Below are 16,912 nucleotides of genomic sequence, written 5' to 3'. Positions count from 1 at the left end.
GTTCTGTGACAGTTTAGTCTGTGAAATGTTAAAAAAACATGATGGGAAAGTGACCCTTACAGTTTCCAATGGTGATGCCTTCACTGTCATGTTTTGCTTAACCAACATTTTCACTATTTTTATTTGATAAATTGCTTAAATTATTATTACATTTTATTTAAAAAAGCTTTAGATTATTAGTTTATTGAAGAGTGAATAATTTTATCAACAGGTTGCTGCAAACAAACTATTTTACAGCAGCTGGATTTTTATTCTGCAGCTTAAAATGTTCTTTTTCTGCTCTTGAATTAATCTCTCCTTTCCTCTCTGTCCTTGTCGCTCTTGCTTCACTCAGTATGGGCGCAAACCAAGCGAATGGGCACCACTCGTCGTTTAAACGGCCATTTTGCACATGCCAGTTGTATCAACGGTTAATCCCATAATTCCAGTTTGGACGACCAGCCCCATCCACCCATCCCCTTTTTCTCTCTCAACCCACTAATGCACTCCAGCTTACTCACCAGTCAGAGCAGACGGACGCCTCTCCACGCCTCTCGTCTTCTCGGGCCACTTTCATCCGCAGACTCTCATATGAACATGGTTGGTGGTTTTAAATGTGACAGCTCGCTTAGAGAAGCAATATTAACAACAATATGCAACCCTTAACCTCGAGGTATGCTCAACAACTAACCAGGAAAAAATAGCTGTTGCTGGAAAAAGAACAGACGGAAAACACTTATTATCAAAACATAAATAAGACGAATGCATTCAAGTCTTAGTTGGTATTTTATCCTTAGGCTACACTGACTGGCTCATAGCTAAGAGCACAAACACTCATTATCATTAACATTTAATTCTGGTCTTTAAAAGGCTCAAACTGACATTTTCTTTTCATGCATAGGAGGTGAAATATTTGCAATACTAGAGCAGCTATGTCTTTGGTGTGTACTTAGTAATAGTTTGGGTAATTTGGTGGTAAGTTACCTGTAATCACTGTGGCACCATAACAAGATTCAGAGCGGTGCGTTCCCAGAAGATGGGGTCAGCAAAACAAAAAAACAAACACATAGAACAAACTAATATCAGTCCAAGTATTTAAACGTTATTTTGAATATTTTATTATTTTCTGTTGGAACTACTTTCGAATGTGAACCGTTGAACTGCCACGTTACTGTGCACACGCGCACTATATCACTCCGCAGTTCAGCCGCTTGAGCACGGCCACGCTAAAAACTTGCACGCGTAGTAACACCGACAGTTTAACGATACACAAAGTAGTTCCAAAGAAAACGACTATTCAAATTTCGAGATAAAGCGAGATAAAGTAGCAAAATTATTCATAATGGCGACCGCTTCGGCAGACGTAGGATTTTTTTCTTAATTTTTTCTGTGGCTTATAATGTAGCAATGAAAGCTTTTCTGATCCCGTCCACGGCAACAACGGTCAACTTGTGTGCCGTGCGCGCGGATGCTTCTTCTAGCCGATGGCGCCATTATTTTGATCTAATGCAGATGATGACACAGTGACCGCAGGAAACCGCCTCATATCAAATATCCCGGTTTATTATCAATTCAACATAACACACGTGTCTGTAAGTACTATTTATCATCATCAATAAGAGAAAAATAACTGTATTATCGATTAACCTGTACTGTTGTTCACCACAAGCTATGGGGGGTTTGCTCAGTAGACGTCTACCTGTTACATTATCATTAGCTAAAAGTGGAAGGCGCCTACCAGTGAAGGCATCATAGGATGTTTTGTTACTGTCATGTACATAATAATGATCCATGTGGGACAGAGAGCTGCTGTAGTTCTTCATGGGGCCATTCCACTTTTAACACGAGAGTTTGCACTGACCTCAGATTTGTTATCTGAGCCGAGTCTCAGATTTTTAGAGCGGATAAAACGTTATGTTGGTTTTGTTTGATACGGAAATGATGGCACAAAAACTAAAGATTGAGATTAAATTAAATTTAAAAAAAAAAAAAAAAAAAAAAAAGACGAGGTCAAAGTGGACGATAGCACACTTACAAAGTGGTGGTAGAGTAGGACGACAGGAAGCCTACGAACTGCGGAGAGGAAGGACTGTTAGATGCTGACAGTTGCTCCTGCACAACTTACTGTGTAATCATTATGAAAACAATGTATCGTAACAAATAGATTGTGTTGTTATTTTAGAGGTTTTTAAATTATTTTATTTTCCTCGTCTTGATGTGAACGTAGGTCGACTTGTCTTCCAAAGTACTTGGCTTGTGTCACCAGTGTTTTTTGCTGTATTCTTGGCTTCATGTGCTTCCCTCGCTGGTTTTTCCTCTTTTGAATGTATTTTTATTTTTACAAACAAACCGTAAGACACCTGTTGTCCCTCTCTTCTAAGTGCCTGACCTCGGTCTGTTAGCTTGTTGCTGTCAGCTGCTGTTTGTTTTTATTTTTTCCAGTTTGTGCACTAGGGGATTTAGCTGGATTCTTTAGTTTTATTTTTTTGTTTGTTTTTTTAATGTGCTGTTACTTTAACTCAGCTGTTTTTACAATAAACATCACCTGAGTTCAGTGGGTCGTTGTGTTTTTATTAATTTTTTTATTTTACATTATTATAATAGAATGTAGACCTGCTTTATAACCAATAAAGACATGGAAATGAAAATCTCATGGAAATACAATATGGAACCAAATGTGTAGATGGAGATGCAAAACAAAGGTACAAACTGCGCCCAAAATAATCATGAAGAGACAAAAAGGCTACAAACTGTTTTGGTTTATGGCTCTTTAACCTTGGGGCCACTTCCTTAACAGATCAATAATCAAACTCTCTGAAAATGATATTTTGGGAGATACACTATAACTATTCCTAAGGTTGCAATATTCATTTTGTTCACCAATCTCTGTAAATCAAAAAGTTGTCGCTTGTTGTTTAATTTCTCACACAAATTTGATTGCCCTGCGCCAAAATGCTTGTCTTCATTTTTATGATGGAATAAGTACAGTTACAGACAAAAAGGTTGAGAGGTTATTACATATGTTTACTATACTGCATGTGATTGCCATTCAATTATATTTTTACCTAACTATACAGAAAACACCCTCTTCCTTCATTCACGAATACAAGTTTTTATAATTCTCAGAATTAATACCACCACTTGTGACAGCAGCACACCAGTGATACTGTTAAAGAGAAAAAAATGTCCGACAGCTTCATTAACACCAAAAAAAAAAATTTCTTACACAAGTTTATAACTTTGCTCTGATATAACATGAATAAAACTAAAAACAAGTTGTGCAGTCGGGTGTATCCCGTCATGGCATTTTGTGAGTGGTGTCATCCTGAACCTAAGATCTTCAGAGCAGCAGCTGTAAATCTACAGATTTACTACTGCTCCTCTTCTGGGGAGGCGCCTTCAAACAGCGCAGACGTCTGCTGACCCAGCGGGTTGTAGAGGAACGCCTCGATCTCTCCGCCGCCATTGCTGCTTTTCTGGAAGTGGATCTCCAGCAGGTCCTGCAGGGTCTCCGGCTCCATGACGGGATGAACCCCCGTCAGAAGGACGGTCCGAGGACACGTGGTCATCTTGGTCTGGAAGGGAAATCACCATAAACAACAAGGAGGGAGGTTGTGACTTTATCCTCTCTGATTTATTTCTTCGATCGATTAAAAAAAGTGAAAACACCTCAGAGACTCTGAAAGCCTCTTTGTGCCGACAGTAACTTTCCAACCTATTGAGGAACTATGTGTATCGCAATCAATGGAACAAGGGTCTTAATTCAGTCCAACCCCACCAAAAAGACCCCAGTCAGAGGGTAGCACTTTCTAGAGATCCAGGAAATCTGCGGGTTTTCACCTGCAGCCGACTGTTGCTTTGATTCAATACAATACAAGATGGGTCCTAGAACAAGCGAACAACAGTCTACGAACCTACGATGAGGTGCAGGCCTCGCTCAGCATTTACGTAGAAGATGATAACCAGCAGGAACTGTAATCGGTGACTCACAACAAGAAGGTCTTCACCAAAATATGGTGAGGCCCCTTACCCTAACTATTCCATACGTCATCGACCTGATTTGCACGATCTTGCCAGGACTTAAGGCCACGGTAGAAACAGACAACAGTGCACCAAAAGAACCTTTTAGCTTGGAAAAGTTTTTTTTAACCTCAAACGTTTTGGTTGCAGGTACTTCGACCCTCACGCTTACCTTTAGGGTTGTAATCGTTCCATTGAGGAATGGAGTCACTCTCACTCTGTGCTTCTTTTTCGGTAGCGTCACGTCATGGTACTCTGTGTCCGTCAATTCTCTGGCAACTGAAAGTAGAAAAAGTTTCATTAGTGAGGATCAGTGAAGTTTACTATGAAAACCGAACAGAGAAGAGAGTTCCCACCTATAGCTGCACAACTTACAAAGTCCTCACTGTCATTTAAATAACGTTCAACTCTGATCAATCTTAATTTCATTTGCTCACTGTTCTTTTCCACAAACGTGAGGACCACGGTCCCGGAGTCAGCCAGAAATTCACACTCGTCCACCTCTCCACCTCCATTTCTGCTCTTGGAGAAGTGGATCTCCAGCTTGCTCAGCAACGTATCTGTTTCCATTCTGGGCAGGTTGGAGATTAAAATACGCTGAGGACAAACTTCAGAGTCGATCTGGAGGAAGACAGATTCAGTTAGGGGAAGGTCATAGAGACACCAGAGCTTATTACTGGGCCTGGGCTCCGTCAGTGTCTTTGTCGTACCTCCACCAGCCTGGGCAGCATCAGTTGAACTGGCCTGGCCTCCACGGTGATGCTACACTCCTCCCCCAGATCCACCTTATGGCTCTTCGCATCCAGGATCTTCATGGCCACTAATGGCAGAAGGAACACAGGGTTATTGATAATGAATTAGCTAATCTTATGTCACAGAGGCCTTTGTTTAAATTCTCACATCATCACCTCAACCAAAAACAAAAATACACAAACATTATTGCACAGATTGTCTGACTAGCTGCATAAAGGACATACAGCACTGTATCATTATTGTTTTAGGGACTTAAGATTTGTATCCATCAGTGTCTGATTGATCCCTGATTAATTGAGCTTGAGAACTTGGAGATAAATGTACAGAGTCAGTGGAGGTCACATCTCGTCTTTGCTTCAATGCCACCTGGTGGTGTAATGTGGCTGTGCAGGCAAAACTAGACGTGTTCATTGATTAACTCTACTGTATGTTTTCAAGCTCATTTATGAACAACTAATGTAGTTTCACTAGTGGTATTACTTTTACTTGGACAGAGTCAAAGAATCAAAACTGTGTTCGAGTTTAAAAGGGTTATTTGCCTACTGCCATAATACCAAGCAGCAGCAGATGGTGAAATGTTATAGTACACACATTTACTACCTCCTGAAATTTAAATTCTGTGGGAAAATACCAAGATGTACCAGAATTCAACTTTTTCTACATGCATCATGGTTCTGTTCTGCTCTGATAGATATTTAAATGTATTATTTTCTAAATTCTGAACTAAAATCCATTAAATCTGGCAGCCATGTTGCTTAGACCTACCCCCTACATTTAGTGACAGATTATCTAAGACTATGTCATTAAAAACAATAAAACCTGCTGATATTGGCACTTGTATTCCGTATTACTTAGTTAGTTTCATGTTTTTAATGTGAGAAATCGAGTTTTATTTCTCTCCATCTGATAACTCGTTTGTTCTTGTATTTTATTTCTGTTCCTAAACACTATCTATGACTAGAAATAAAGTTTAACTCTTAATCCAGATACATTTATTAACACTTGTGGCGTCAGGCTGGTAAAAACACAAACTCACCATCTTCATCCTCAAATGTAATCAGCGCCGTCCCCTCCTCCATTGGATAAACTATCCGTGGCTTCATTTCAAACGTTTGCGTGTTGGCGGCTTTTATTGTCTTCCCTTTGAAGACGACGTTCTGCTCTGGCACAGCCGTCAACACCTGAAACCAACACAAGGACAAGTTTACCAGACAGGACGGGGATAAGAGCTGCAGAGGTCGGCGTATGAGGTCGACTTACATTAGCCTGCTGTTTCAGATGGTTGTTCTGCGCCTCCTCCTCCTTCAGGGCGAACTCCACTCTCTGGATCTCCTGCAGGATTTCAACCTCTTCCTCCTTCAGTGAAGCCACTTTGGCCTGGAGGACAGAAACAGAGAAATACACAAGTTTTCTTTTGTTTATGTTTTTTTGTATTTTTTACTATGCTATGTTTTTTAAAGGGATACTTCGCCCAAAATCGCCAATTCACCAATTGTCTACTCACCGTCATGCCAAGGAAGGATTTGGAGAACGTTGGAGTTATCAAAATGCTTTTGGAGTTCCAGGGGGGGGTCCAGCTGGCAACGGGTTTTCATATAATGGCAGCGGATAGAGCTCACTTTTGAATCATCCAAAACACACACTATGAAACATCCAGATACCTCCATACTGCTCGTCTGTATTGACCCAAGTGTCCTGAAGCCGCCACATGAAAAAGTTGTTTGGACAAAATTAATTATTAATTAATTCGGCAAATCTCGCGCATGTGCACAAACAACAAGGATAAAAACAGAGATCACATTAATTTTTCCTGAACTTTTTCATGTGGCGGCTTCAGGACACTTGGGTCAGTACAGACGAGCAGTATGGAGGTATCTGGATGTTTCATAGTGTGTGTTTTGGACGATTCAAAAGTGAACTTTATCCGCCACCATTATATGAAAACCCGTTGCCAGCTGGACCCCCCCTGGAACTCCTAAAGAGTTTTGATAACTCTGAAAGTTCTCCAAACCCTTCCTTGGCACTACGGTGAGTAGATGATTGGTGAATTATGGATTTTGGGTGAAGTATCCTTTTAATGTTATCCTGTCCAATTAAAGTGGTTGATACAGTGATGTCACAGCAGGTGTTTCCCAGGTAAATCACCTGCTGTGACATCACACTTGACCCAGATCACATGAATCACGGAGCCACACCTTCTCGTTTTCAAGCTGCTGCCAGTTGGACTCCTTGTCCCGGTCCAGGTCCTGGGCCATTTTGAGGGTTCGCTCCTTGAACTTCCGAGTCATTTCCTTACTGTCGTCTCTGGCTTTAGCCAGATCTTTCTGCTCCGCGATCAGCTGGTCATATTTTTTCTAAGGGAGGTGAACAGACGTCAGAAAAGAGTCCCACAGAGATGTGTTCAGGTCTAAAACCCAGATATCTTCACTTCATGGTGACCAGAACTGCAAATTTTACTTTTTTGATACTTTTGATGTGCTGGACCTCTAATAAAAACTGAAACTACATATTTTGGTTTTATCTGTAGCCTATCTAGGTTTTGACTTTTGTTTGTCTTATCATAGTAAATATATACCATTTAAAATATCATTAATACAATTTGCAGTAAAGGACAAAAAGCTAAACAGATAACAAAAACAAGCTATTGCAAGTATAGCTGTAGCTAATAGACATTAGGCCTCACTGCACCACTGATAGAAACATAAACAGTTTTAATTTACCTTGTAGGTGGAGATTAAAGCCTGGATTCCCTCCAGTGTGTCCTCTGACGGTGCCTCCGTCACCAGAGAGAAATCCTACAACACAAACATTTCCTGTTCACCTGTCATCTGTGATTTAAACAGGTCATTATATATAAGGAGAGTATAAAGTGAAACTAAATTTATAAACCAAAGAACAAAGAGACTAAACCTAATCTGTAAAGTCACAGCAGTTCAACCAACAGAAAAAAGAAAATACAGCAACAGAAATAAAACTAATAGATTTAAAAGTAATATTTATTTTTAATACCATGAAGAAAAACGAGACAACATGGAGAAACAAAATGACGTCTCACCTCATCTGAAGACATAGTGAAAGTATGTTTATCTGAAATAATACACAAAATACAGGAGCTTTGGCATAATGTCACAGTCACAGTTTGAAATGATCTTGTTAGCATTATAATAAATGTTAAAATACATGTTGTTAAACTGAACTTGTATGCAATGTAGGCCTAGATTTCACGTAAACAAGTCGATGCCTCAGCAAAATTTAAGAGTCTTTAAACGCACCACAGAAACTTCAGTTAATGAAAATCACACAAAAAACTAGCATAAGCTGAAACGATGTATTTTTGTTTTTTAACGTGTCAAACTTAATTTAGCGGATTTAATATATTTTCAGTTTGAGGACAGCTCGGTGCGGACTCACCTCCTGTCCTGTCGAGAGATCAGATCTACTGTTTCATTCTTTCACTTTCTATTTCTCAGGAAACTCAGTGAACGTCTCATCGGTTTCCGTCCATCAGGGGGCGCTGCTGGTAGACAAGTGGTGCCGCGTTCATGTGCTATTGGAAATATAACTTGTCTACACCTATGGCACACTGAATCAAACGGGAAACACCCGTTTCATTGAAATACAGTTTTAATACCTGCACATGTTATTTATTTGAATTGAAGGGAGCTTTTATTTAATTCGTATATATTTTTCTGAATGTTTTGGGTTATGCCCTCCTCCTACGCACCTGCATCTTCAGGTGTGCTGAGACCCTTCACTTGCATTTAATTTGTATATCAAATTAAATGTTCTCATTTTTAGGTTCCGGTGTCACCGGGCTGCTGCGAAGCAGCCAAGGAACCTATTGTATTCCTAACTTTTCTTCTTTCTTTCTTCTTTCTTCTTTCTTCTTCCGAGGAAGTCATACTTCCCATGGGTGAAAACTCACCAAACTTTGCAGAAATGTCCGGCCCCGTGCCAGATTCACTCAACTCCAAGGACAGGGGAGCACAATAAGCGTTTAAATTTAAAAACTTTAAAAAATTCCTACAAAGTCAACGGTACGTGCTTCAGTGCTGAAACTTCACCAACCTGTAGCCCCAATACTGCTGAAACTTTTGTCAACTTAAACTCATTACAAATTATGAAGTCCATCACTGTTTTTTTTCAAAAACTGTAAAACTTATAAAATGAATCTCCTCCTACAATTTTTGCTCAATTGTCACCAAACTTGCTACAGAGCATCTCCAGACTGTCCTCCACAAAACTTGTTTCTCGGATTTTTGATTGAGCAAAAATTGAGCCTACAGTGCATGAAAACGTTTGACTGTAAACATCAGGGATGCAAACGGGTCAGGACCAAAAAAGAGAGGAATTGTCGTGGGGGGGGGGGGGGGGGGGGGGGGGCTCACCATTAACAATATCACAGAAAAGTCTATTTCCAGTAGTTCAACCCCAACCAAGTATTGAGTGCATATAGATGGACAGTTTTCAGAAGGCCAACATTTCTATATTAAAAATGCTTTAAAAAAATAAAAACCATTGCAATATTTCAATTTTGGAGATACTGATTTTTAGGTCTTCACTGAATGTTAGTCATAATTATTACTATTAAAATAAACTGAAGAAATAAAGACATGGGATTTAACATCCCATTCAGTGTGTAATGTACATATAGGCCTATATAATGTGTTAGTTTCACTTTAATTGAACACATTCTACATCGCGGAGGCGACGTCTCTCCTTCACCTCTGAAACGGGGCAGAGCTCCGTGGGAGACACCTGCCTGACACAGCAACGGACATGCACGGGGGGGAAAACGGCGGCGCCGTCGCACCGAATGCACGCGGATACGCGCCGCTTTGGGTAACGAGCGCGCACGTCGCGTCTACATTGGAGGTGAATAGGAAGGATCTGGGACTGATTGACTGTGGACCACCACCAGTCTGATCAGGTCCATCACAGCACAGCAGCTGCAGCTCTGCCCCGCTGTCACATGACGCATATCAGCGCAATCTGTTTACATTAAACCGACATCAGGAGAATAATGAGAATTGTGATTAAAAAAAATATATATTTGTTTCGAATTTTGGCCCCTGGATCATGATTTTTTTGGGCGCATTCTTGGTAAAAAAAAAATCCTCTAAAAAAAAGACAGTTGGGATGCATAATGTGTCTCATAACAGTATACTGTGCGTCACCCCCCCCCCCCCCCCCCCCCCCCCCCCTCTGTACTGAGCTGGCCGGTACTGGGTAGGCTATAGCGTCCTGCTGATCACCGCGCTGAGGCACCGGCCGGTCTGAGCTGCGTTCATGTGCCGACTTTAAAACTCTCCAGTCAGTGACCTGGTGGCGGCTGTTTTGGTCGTCAGCATTTTATCCACGCAGCGACCGTCCACGGCTTAGTGGTGTTTTATTCTAGGGGTCGGTGGTGTTTTATTCTAGGGGTCGGTGGCGGCTGTGAGACAGCAGCGGCTCCAAGGTGAGGGGGGGGGGGGGGGGGGGCAGCTTCTGCTCACCTGACTCTGTGCAGCTTCTTCATTAAATCCAAACAGTCCGACACAGCGACGCACTGCTCCTCTTTGACTCTAAAGTCTCTGTAGCTCATCAGCCCGGAACTCGCCTCATGGACCAGAAGCGACGGCGTTTGGCCTCAGACGTCTCGGACTTCCAGAGCAGCTACAGCAGCGTTGTGACCTCAACCATGGTTGGTGAGAGCAGAAATGTTGTTGTAGGCCTGTGCATATTCTCATTTGTCCAGGTCATAGTATTTCAAAGGAGGTTAAATCGAAAGCAACTGGACTTATACTGAGTCTCCACACCAGATAGTTGGACCAGTCCCAGCCTGGTCAGATGCTACGAACTGATGAAGCCTCTTGGATGAGAGGTGAAACGTCTTCCTAGACTTTTTTTTTCAAAGGAGGTTAAATCGAAAGCAACTGGACTTAGTTATAATAAGTAAATAACTAAGTCCAGTTGCTTTCGATTTAACCTCCTTTGAAAAAGAAAAAAAAAAAAAATTGTTGTAGTGAAATTTTTTTTTTGAAACGAGTGAAAACGAGCGCTAATTCGCGTATCTCGCGTATCTCGCGTTTGGTTGCGCGTAAAAGCTCGCGCGAAAAAAAAGCGTTCCTCGTGTTGGGGAGTGTTTGGGTCTTCCCACCAAACACGATGAAATAGACGAAGACGCGAGGGTCCCGTCGCCATAAAAGAATCGCGTGTATTGCGTCGCAAAAAAAAAAGTCGCATCTACCGCGTCTCGCGCCTAATCGCGTCTTTGCGTCACGGCCTTTTACACCGCGGACGTAACGAATAAACGGTGACGGTGTGAACCAACAACATAGAACAGGACCAGACGTGGCGTTGTTTCCTCTTTTCACCGACAGCTCCACTCTCCCTTACTTACACTAACTACTGTTATTGTTGAGGCCAGAGGATTGTGGGATTTGTAGTTTTTGACCAATCGCAGGTTGTGCTCTTTCTTTTTTGTGATTTTCCTGGTTCACACGTTTTTTTTTTTAGGGGCAAATGCGAGCGAAATGCTCGCCCATGGTGGGCATACGAAAATTTAAGAGCTGTCTTATTTAAGTCTTGAACACAATAATTCAACAAATTTAAGACATTTTAAGGCCTAAAAGTGTGTAATGGACATATAGGCCTATATAATGTGCTATAACCAGAGACAACCATGAATGAGTTTGCCTCAGTTTCACGTGATTGTCACTGTCAGCCTGTTAGAAAAACATTTTACTGACCCCAGCTGAGACCCCCCCCCCCCCAGCTGAGACGCTGAGACCCCCCCCCTCCCAAAAACAAAAACTCTTCGGATCTGAACGATTCACACAAGTCACCTAATTGGTCATGAAAAAAGCGAGTTTCGCTTTTCGGCGCGCTGTTTGCATCCCTGAAACATAGACTATCCAATTCCAGCTAAATACATTTTCAATCTTCCTGAAAAAAATTGAGAATATTCTGGAGTCATGGTTGATGAAGTTTAGCAAATATCAGAATTTTATCTCAAAAACTGAATTTTTGAGAACATTTTGAATTCTGCTCTCATGGGAACAACTGCAGTCAATGTAAGAGTGACATTTTGAAACATTCACATTTTCTCTTATGAACCAAAACACTTATGGTTAAAAACAAATCACCAACATTTCCATGCTGTCAAGATGCAATTTATGTATTATGAGATTTTTGTTTAGATAACAGAATTTCTGACATTTTGACCATTTTTAAATCTGCCTTGACAAAAAGCAGCCTGGACAGCGACTCCCAGAGTCTATTTGAGAAGCCACACACCAGTTCTGATTACTAGCCAATTAGCTCGGTGAGTTTGGCACTGGATCATGGTTCCAGAGGTTGTGAGTTGAAGTCCCAGCTCAATTGCCAAAATTTGCCAAAAATAGCCCAGAACCGACCCATCGCTGCGCAGCAGTTATTAACTCCTGCATCTTCAATTCTTTTCTTTTTTCCCCTTACATAAACAGTGATGAAAATACAAAAAAATCCAGATATAATGTTAAACATTCGGGAAAATTTTGGGTTTATTTTCCCTTTGCAAAATCCTAATCTTTAAGTGCACCTGTTAGTTAAATGAGCAAAAGTGCCCAAAAATTCAAACAAAAAAATACAGCGCTTCAACAAATGTTTGGACGTTATATTATACGTCCTTTTAAAGTCAGAGCTTGTGTAATAATTGTTTGAAGTATCTGGTGCAGTAAAAACACTGAATGATTTAGTGTAAATCCTCCTCTGTGTAGCAAGAGTTTGAGGTGCTGTTCAATCAAAACTTATCAGTTAATGCAAATTGTGTTTATTTTAAAACAGTTTAATTCCATTACAACCAACTTATTTACTGAGATGTTTTATGTGTGTTATATACCTGAGGGGGCGTTCCTCAAGTATAAATGTTTAGGTCTCACCCTTAGTCTTTGTCTTTTCATCAACATCACCCACTCGGGTCGAATGGACCTTTCCTTGCAAGGAAATAAAATCATGATGGCCGGCCAAGTCTCTATTTCATTTTTCACCAGCAACAGCAACAGAAAATTTCCACGACAATTTGGGGGCTCGTCCGGGATTCCTCGTGCAATCGTCTGGGATGGACGGCTGGCAGCGACAGGCCAGCCTGGAAAGAGAAAAGTTTTCCAGCCTCCAAACCTCAAAAAGAGGGGAGGGCTGCTACTGTCGTCCTGGATCATTGCCGCTGGAATTCTGCGAACTAAGTCAGGGAAATTTATCTGGTGAGCACTGAAATATTGACATTCTTTATTCTTTTCCTTTAAATTTGGGTTTTAATTTGACATAATATTTCTAACTTTCATTTTATCCACAATTGTGTCTAATCGGTGATCCAGGGTCAAAGTTTAAATACTTTGGGTACTTTTTTTTATTGCTGATATAGCATAAATTAAGGGGTTTCGCTTTTATCACTTGTGCGGGCTATACAATATTTTATTATATTGATATACACATCGAAGTGGTCCTTACAGAGACGTCTGTATTGAGTTTATCGTGCACGAGCTCCACTGGTATGGGGAGTAAAGTCTCGGTTGAGACAGGGCCTCCGGAGAGTCCGGTTGTGGATATTATGAGAACAAAAGAAATGTGGGAACTAAAATTTTAAATATTTGAATGTTCGTACAGCTGAGATTCCCAGTAGGGGGATCCCTTGGTTTTTAGAAGAATACTGCTATTGAAGAAAATATTAACGGTAACAAAAAGTGAAATGAGGAAAAAGTCTGTAAATCATGAAGTGTTAAAAGAATGTTTACAGATGGGGAAAGCAACACAGAAATTGCTTAAAAAAAAAAAAAAAAAAGAGAAAATTTTGAAAAAGAAAGAAAAATGCAACTCACACTAACACTACAGCACCAAGCTTGTAGATTTCCTTTTCTTTGTTTCCACAGTTGACAGCTTTGAAGCTGGATCCAGACCTCAACGGCCATCCACCATCATCCCTCAGCTCCACCGTCATGCAACACCCAGCAAGGGAAGAGAAACAGACTCCACCACGCCACAACAAAGAAGCTCAACAAGCTCAGGAGCAGCCCATTCTGATGTGCCTGTTCCATCATCTTCTCCAATTGCACACAGACTACACCATTCCAATCAAGATATAGCCTTCAACATGCCCATGGTTGAAGAGTCAGGACCAGAAGGTACAACAATGGTTTTCTGTGAATGGACTACAGACATCAACACAGTCTGGAAACATGGACAACTCAGTCATGGACACAAAAGAAAGGACACAGGAACTCAGGAAGAAAAGTTCCCAGTGACGTCTGCTCCAACATGGACATTGGATACGTAACTGTACCCTAAAAACATCCTCAACTCCAGCAAACAAACATAGACTGAGGATGATCGGGGATGGTCGGAGGGGAATGGATCCTTGCTGACAAGCTTAACCAACCTGTGAAATCTGAGAAAGGTACTGCACCACATTCACACACACCATAGAGTGTATAGATTATACACATAGCTACAAATTGTGTTTGAACACTGACACTAGTTATGAAAGAACTGAGCAAAAATTATGTGTTGTGTTCATCAGGTCAAAATAGTTAGAGATACTATGGACTAAAGTCAAATTTCAAACATGCATTCATGCCCTCTGAAAACTACCCAATTAACCTGATGGGCAGATACTTGATGTGCAAATTAGGCCTTTGTCTGGTCTCAACCCCAGATGTAGCAAAACAAACTGATCTAATTTGGAGCCAAATGTTTTTCACACTACTTTGTTCACCACACCCTAGACCTGCAGTATGCATATCAATGGAAATTGCAACCCTTAACAGCCTTTTCCAAGCTTGTTACAGAAGCCAGAAAAACAGTTTTGACACCAGAGGAACTGCATTGAACCTCTTGTGTCACCAGGACCTGATGAGCCATTTGAAAAAGGTTGGTTGGGAAAGAGAGTTGATACTGGAGCACACATCTACCGGACAACACAGATGTGCTTTATCATTCTCTCTCACACCAATTCAATTTTGACATGTACACCACAAACCATTTGGTTCTACACATTTACACTTATAATTAGAGGGAAGATTGGGACCCATTTAAGAAAAACAATGTAAGCGCGCAGCCAATTGGCAAGAAAACATCTGATCAATCTAGAGCCATCTTAAGAATTTAACATCTGTTGTGCACACTCAAAGAAAATCCAGCTGGTACCTAAAACACTTTTTAGGTTTGTTTGTTTGTATGTTTGTATGTTTGTTTGTTTGTTTGTTTGTGTGTTTGTGTGTTTGTTTGTTTGTATGTTTGTTTTTGTCTGAAACAAGTTAAAACTATTTCAGCCCTACAGGAGGTCCCTAAGACACTGTAGGTTGTCAGTCACTATGATGTTTGGCCTCATCAGATATGAACCTATTGTGATCACTCCAAAATCAAGAAGCTATCGATTTACATAATGCCAGTCTTTGAGTCTTTTAAAGCAGTAGGAGTAATTGTTCCCTGTAAAGACTCCCCAGTTGGCACTTGGCACACCTTTGTTCACCTCTCCACAGCACGATGACTAAAATTTGACATGTCCAACATTACTGTCAAAAGATGCAATATTTTAAACCCTATCACTCTTTTCCCCCCACCAGATGATGGAAAAGAACATAACTGAATTGCTATCTTCCAACAGGTTGACTCCTGACTGGACCGACAAGAATAACCATTAACAAACTAACAAACTAACTAACTATCTAACCTGATTTGGTTCTTTCTTTTGGATAGATCTGTTTAAGTTCACTCTCCTCCTACTATTTTACTCCCACTTTGCTAATGTGACACATGGGTAAAACCATGTGTCAAAAGGGGGGATATCGGATGTGTATGTTTTGTTTTATACAACAGATGCAGCAAGTGAAAATCAGCCTTTTCACGACCAGCGTCCACACCACTCCATGATTTCCAGCTGTGAAGATGGTCACTGCAGGAAGGAGCCAACAAAGGGACCAGCTGTGAACCAGAGCAACACAAAGAGGAACTCCATGGAATCAACAAGGACCATCCAGACGCATAGGTCCTTCTCCATCACACCTAAAAACTGCCAGAAGTGCTGAGGAGCAACGCAGGCCTGATGGCCCAGAAGACGAAGAACCTCATCGAAGCAACTTCACCTACCAACAGAGCTGAGGAGCAATGCAGAACCAACGGCCGATAAGAAAATGACAGACTTCCTTTAGAACACAGCCATCAAGAGATCAGAAGAACAGTGCGGGCATAAATAGGATGCCCAAAGAATACATCCAAGAAGATCAAAATTTTACTGCACCAAGAGACACACAACCCCAACTCATGAACCATTGTCCTCAACAGCCAGAATTCCACTGTCGTGTGTGCAAAAGGACTCCTACTCTTGCCATATATAACTGAACCATGGTCAGGCACTGTTCCATTTTTCTACCTTAAAGACATTTGTTCGGTGGAGGAACCAGCAACAACTCTCCTTGCCCCTTTCCACTCCCTTTTTCACTTCTCCACTTCTCTCTGAAGAACACCTGGACAAGATTTGTTGGTGTCCTCAGACACCAAATTACAGAGCCACAAGGACAATTGAGAATCTTGAGAACTCTACAGAAGACATGCCCCTGCTTTCACAAGCAATGACTGCAATAAAGTTCAAGATGTTACAGAATCATGTTACACATAACTACGTTCTGACTACATCAGGAAACATCACTATCATCAATGGACTGAATATTACATGTTTATTCAAGTTAACAATGTAACTTGACATGAGAAAACATATGATGTGTGACAATATTACAGTCGATTACAAAACTTAGACACCACAAATTCATTTGGAAGGTTGACAAGTCAAGTTTCAGTAGACTGTCTAGCATTTTGAATTTGTATTGCTTGTTTTGGTAATTACTTGTTTTGTCAGTCTGAATTTCTGAAAATCTTTACATTGAAAACCACATTTTAGATAGCCTTCTATTAGAGACAACCCTACCCCTCAATGCAGAACAACTTGTTTAGAACATGTTTAGAATTGGCATAATTGTTTTCTTTACCCTAATCGTTTTATTGTAACTGATAGCCTATCTGTTTTTCCTGACTATGATTTCTTACTTGTTCAAATATTTTCCTTTTTCTAGCAACTGTAATGGCGATTAAGTTGTGACTTTTTCTTGTGTGATTAATGAATAATCAAAAGGGAGAATTGTAATGGTAA

The 16,912-nt window shown here is 40.8% G+C and overlaps 3 protein-coding genes across 5 annotated transcripts in view; 2 read left to right on the top strand and 1 right to left on the bottom strand.

The window, feature by feature from the left end:
• LOC310990420 (branched-chain-amino-acid aminotransferase, cytosolic-like) overlaps positions 1–1,358 on the top strand; it is a 31,356-nt gene extending 29,998 nt beyond the window's left edge. For 2 of the 3 annotated variants that reach the window (XM_083977765.1, XM_083977766.1), the window contains one exon: positions 335–1,358. In XM_083977765.1, the coding sequence (XP_083833891.1) occupies positions 335–376 (42 nt within the window). In that variant the 3' untranslated portion in view covers positions 377–1,358. The remainder of the gene's footprint in view (positions 1–334) is intronic. The other variant, XM_083977767.1, reaches the window with a different exon arrangement.
• The window catches only part of rpl3 (ribosomal protein L3), a 101,112-nt gene that overhangs the window by 31,866 nt on the left and 52,334 nt on the right, over positions 1–16,912 (top strand). The gene's annotated exons all lie outside the window — the stretch shown is intronic.
• On the bottom strand, positions 2,933–8,182 carry ifi35 (interferon-induced protein 35). The gene is made up of 10 exons (XM_083977771.1): positions 8,164–8,182; positions 7,808–7,839; positions 7,473–7,547; positions 6,948–7,106; positions 6,013–6,129; positions 5,789–5,933; positions 4,710–4,819; positions 4,437–4,620; positions 4,172–4,278; positions 2,933–3,554 (listed from the first exon to the last, which is right to left on the bottom strand). The coding sequence occupies exons 2-10, from the start codon at positions 7,820–7,822 to the stop codon at positions 3,351–3,353; spliced, it is 1,116 nt and encodes a 371-aa protein (XP_083833897.1). The 5' UTR covers positions 7,823–7,839; positions 8,164–8,182; the 3' UTR covers positions 2,933–3,350.

Source organism: Trachurus trachurus, assembly GCF_905171665.1.
Source record: "Trachurus trachurus genome assembly, chromosome: 8".
In the NCBI taxonomy this organism is placed as follows: domain Eukaryota; kingdom Metazoa; phylum Chordata; class Actinopteri; order Carangiformes; family Carangidae; genus Trachurus; species Trachurus trachurus.
The sequence above is the reverse complement of the archived record's forward strand: the minus strand, read 5'-3'. Positions and strand labels throughout refer to the sequence as shown.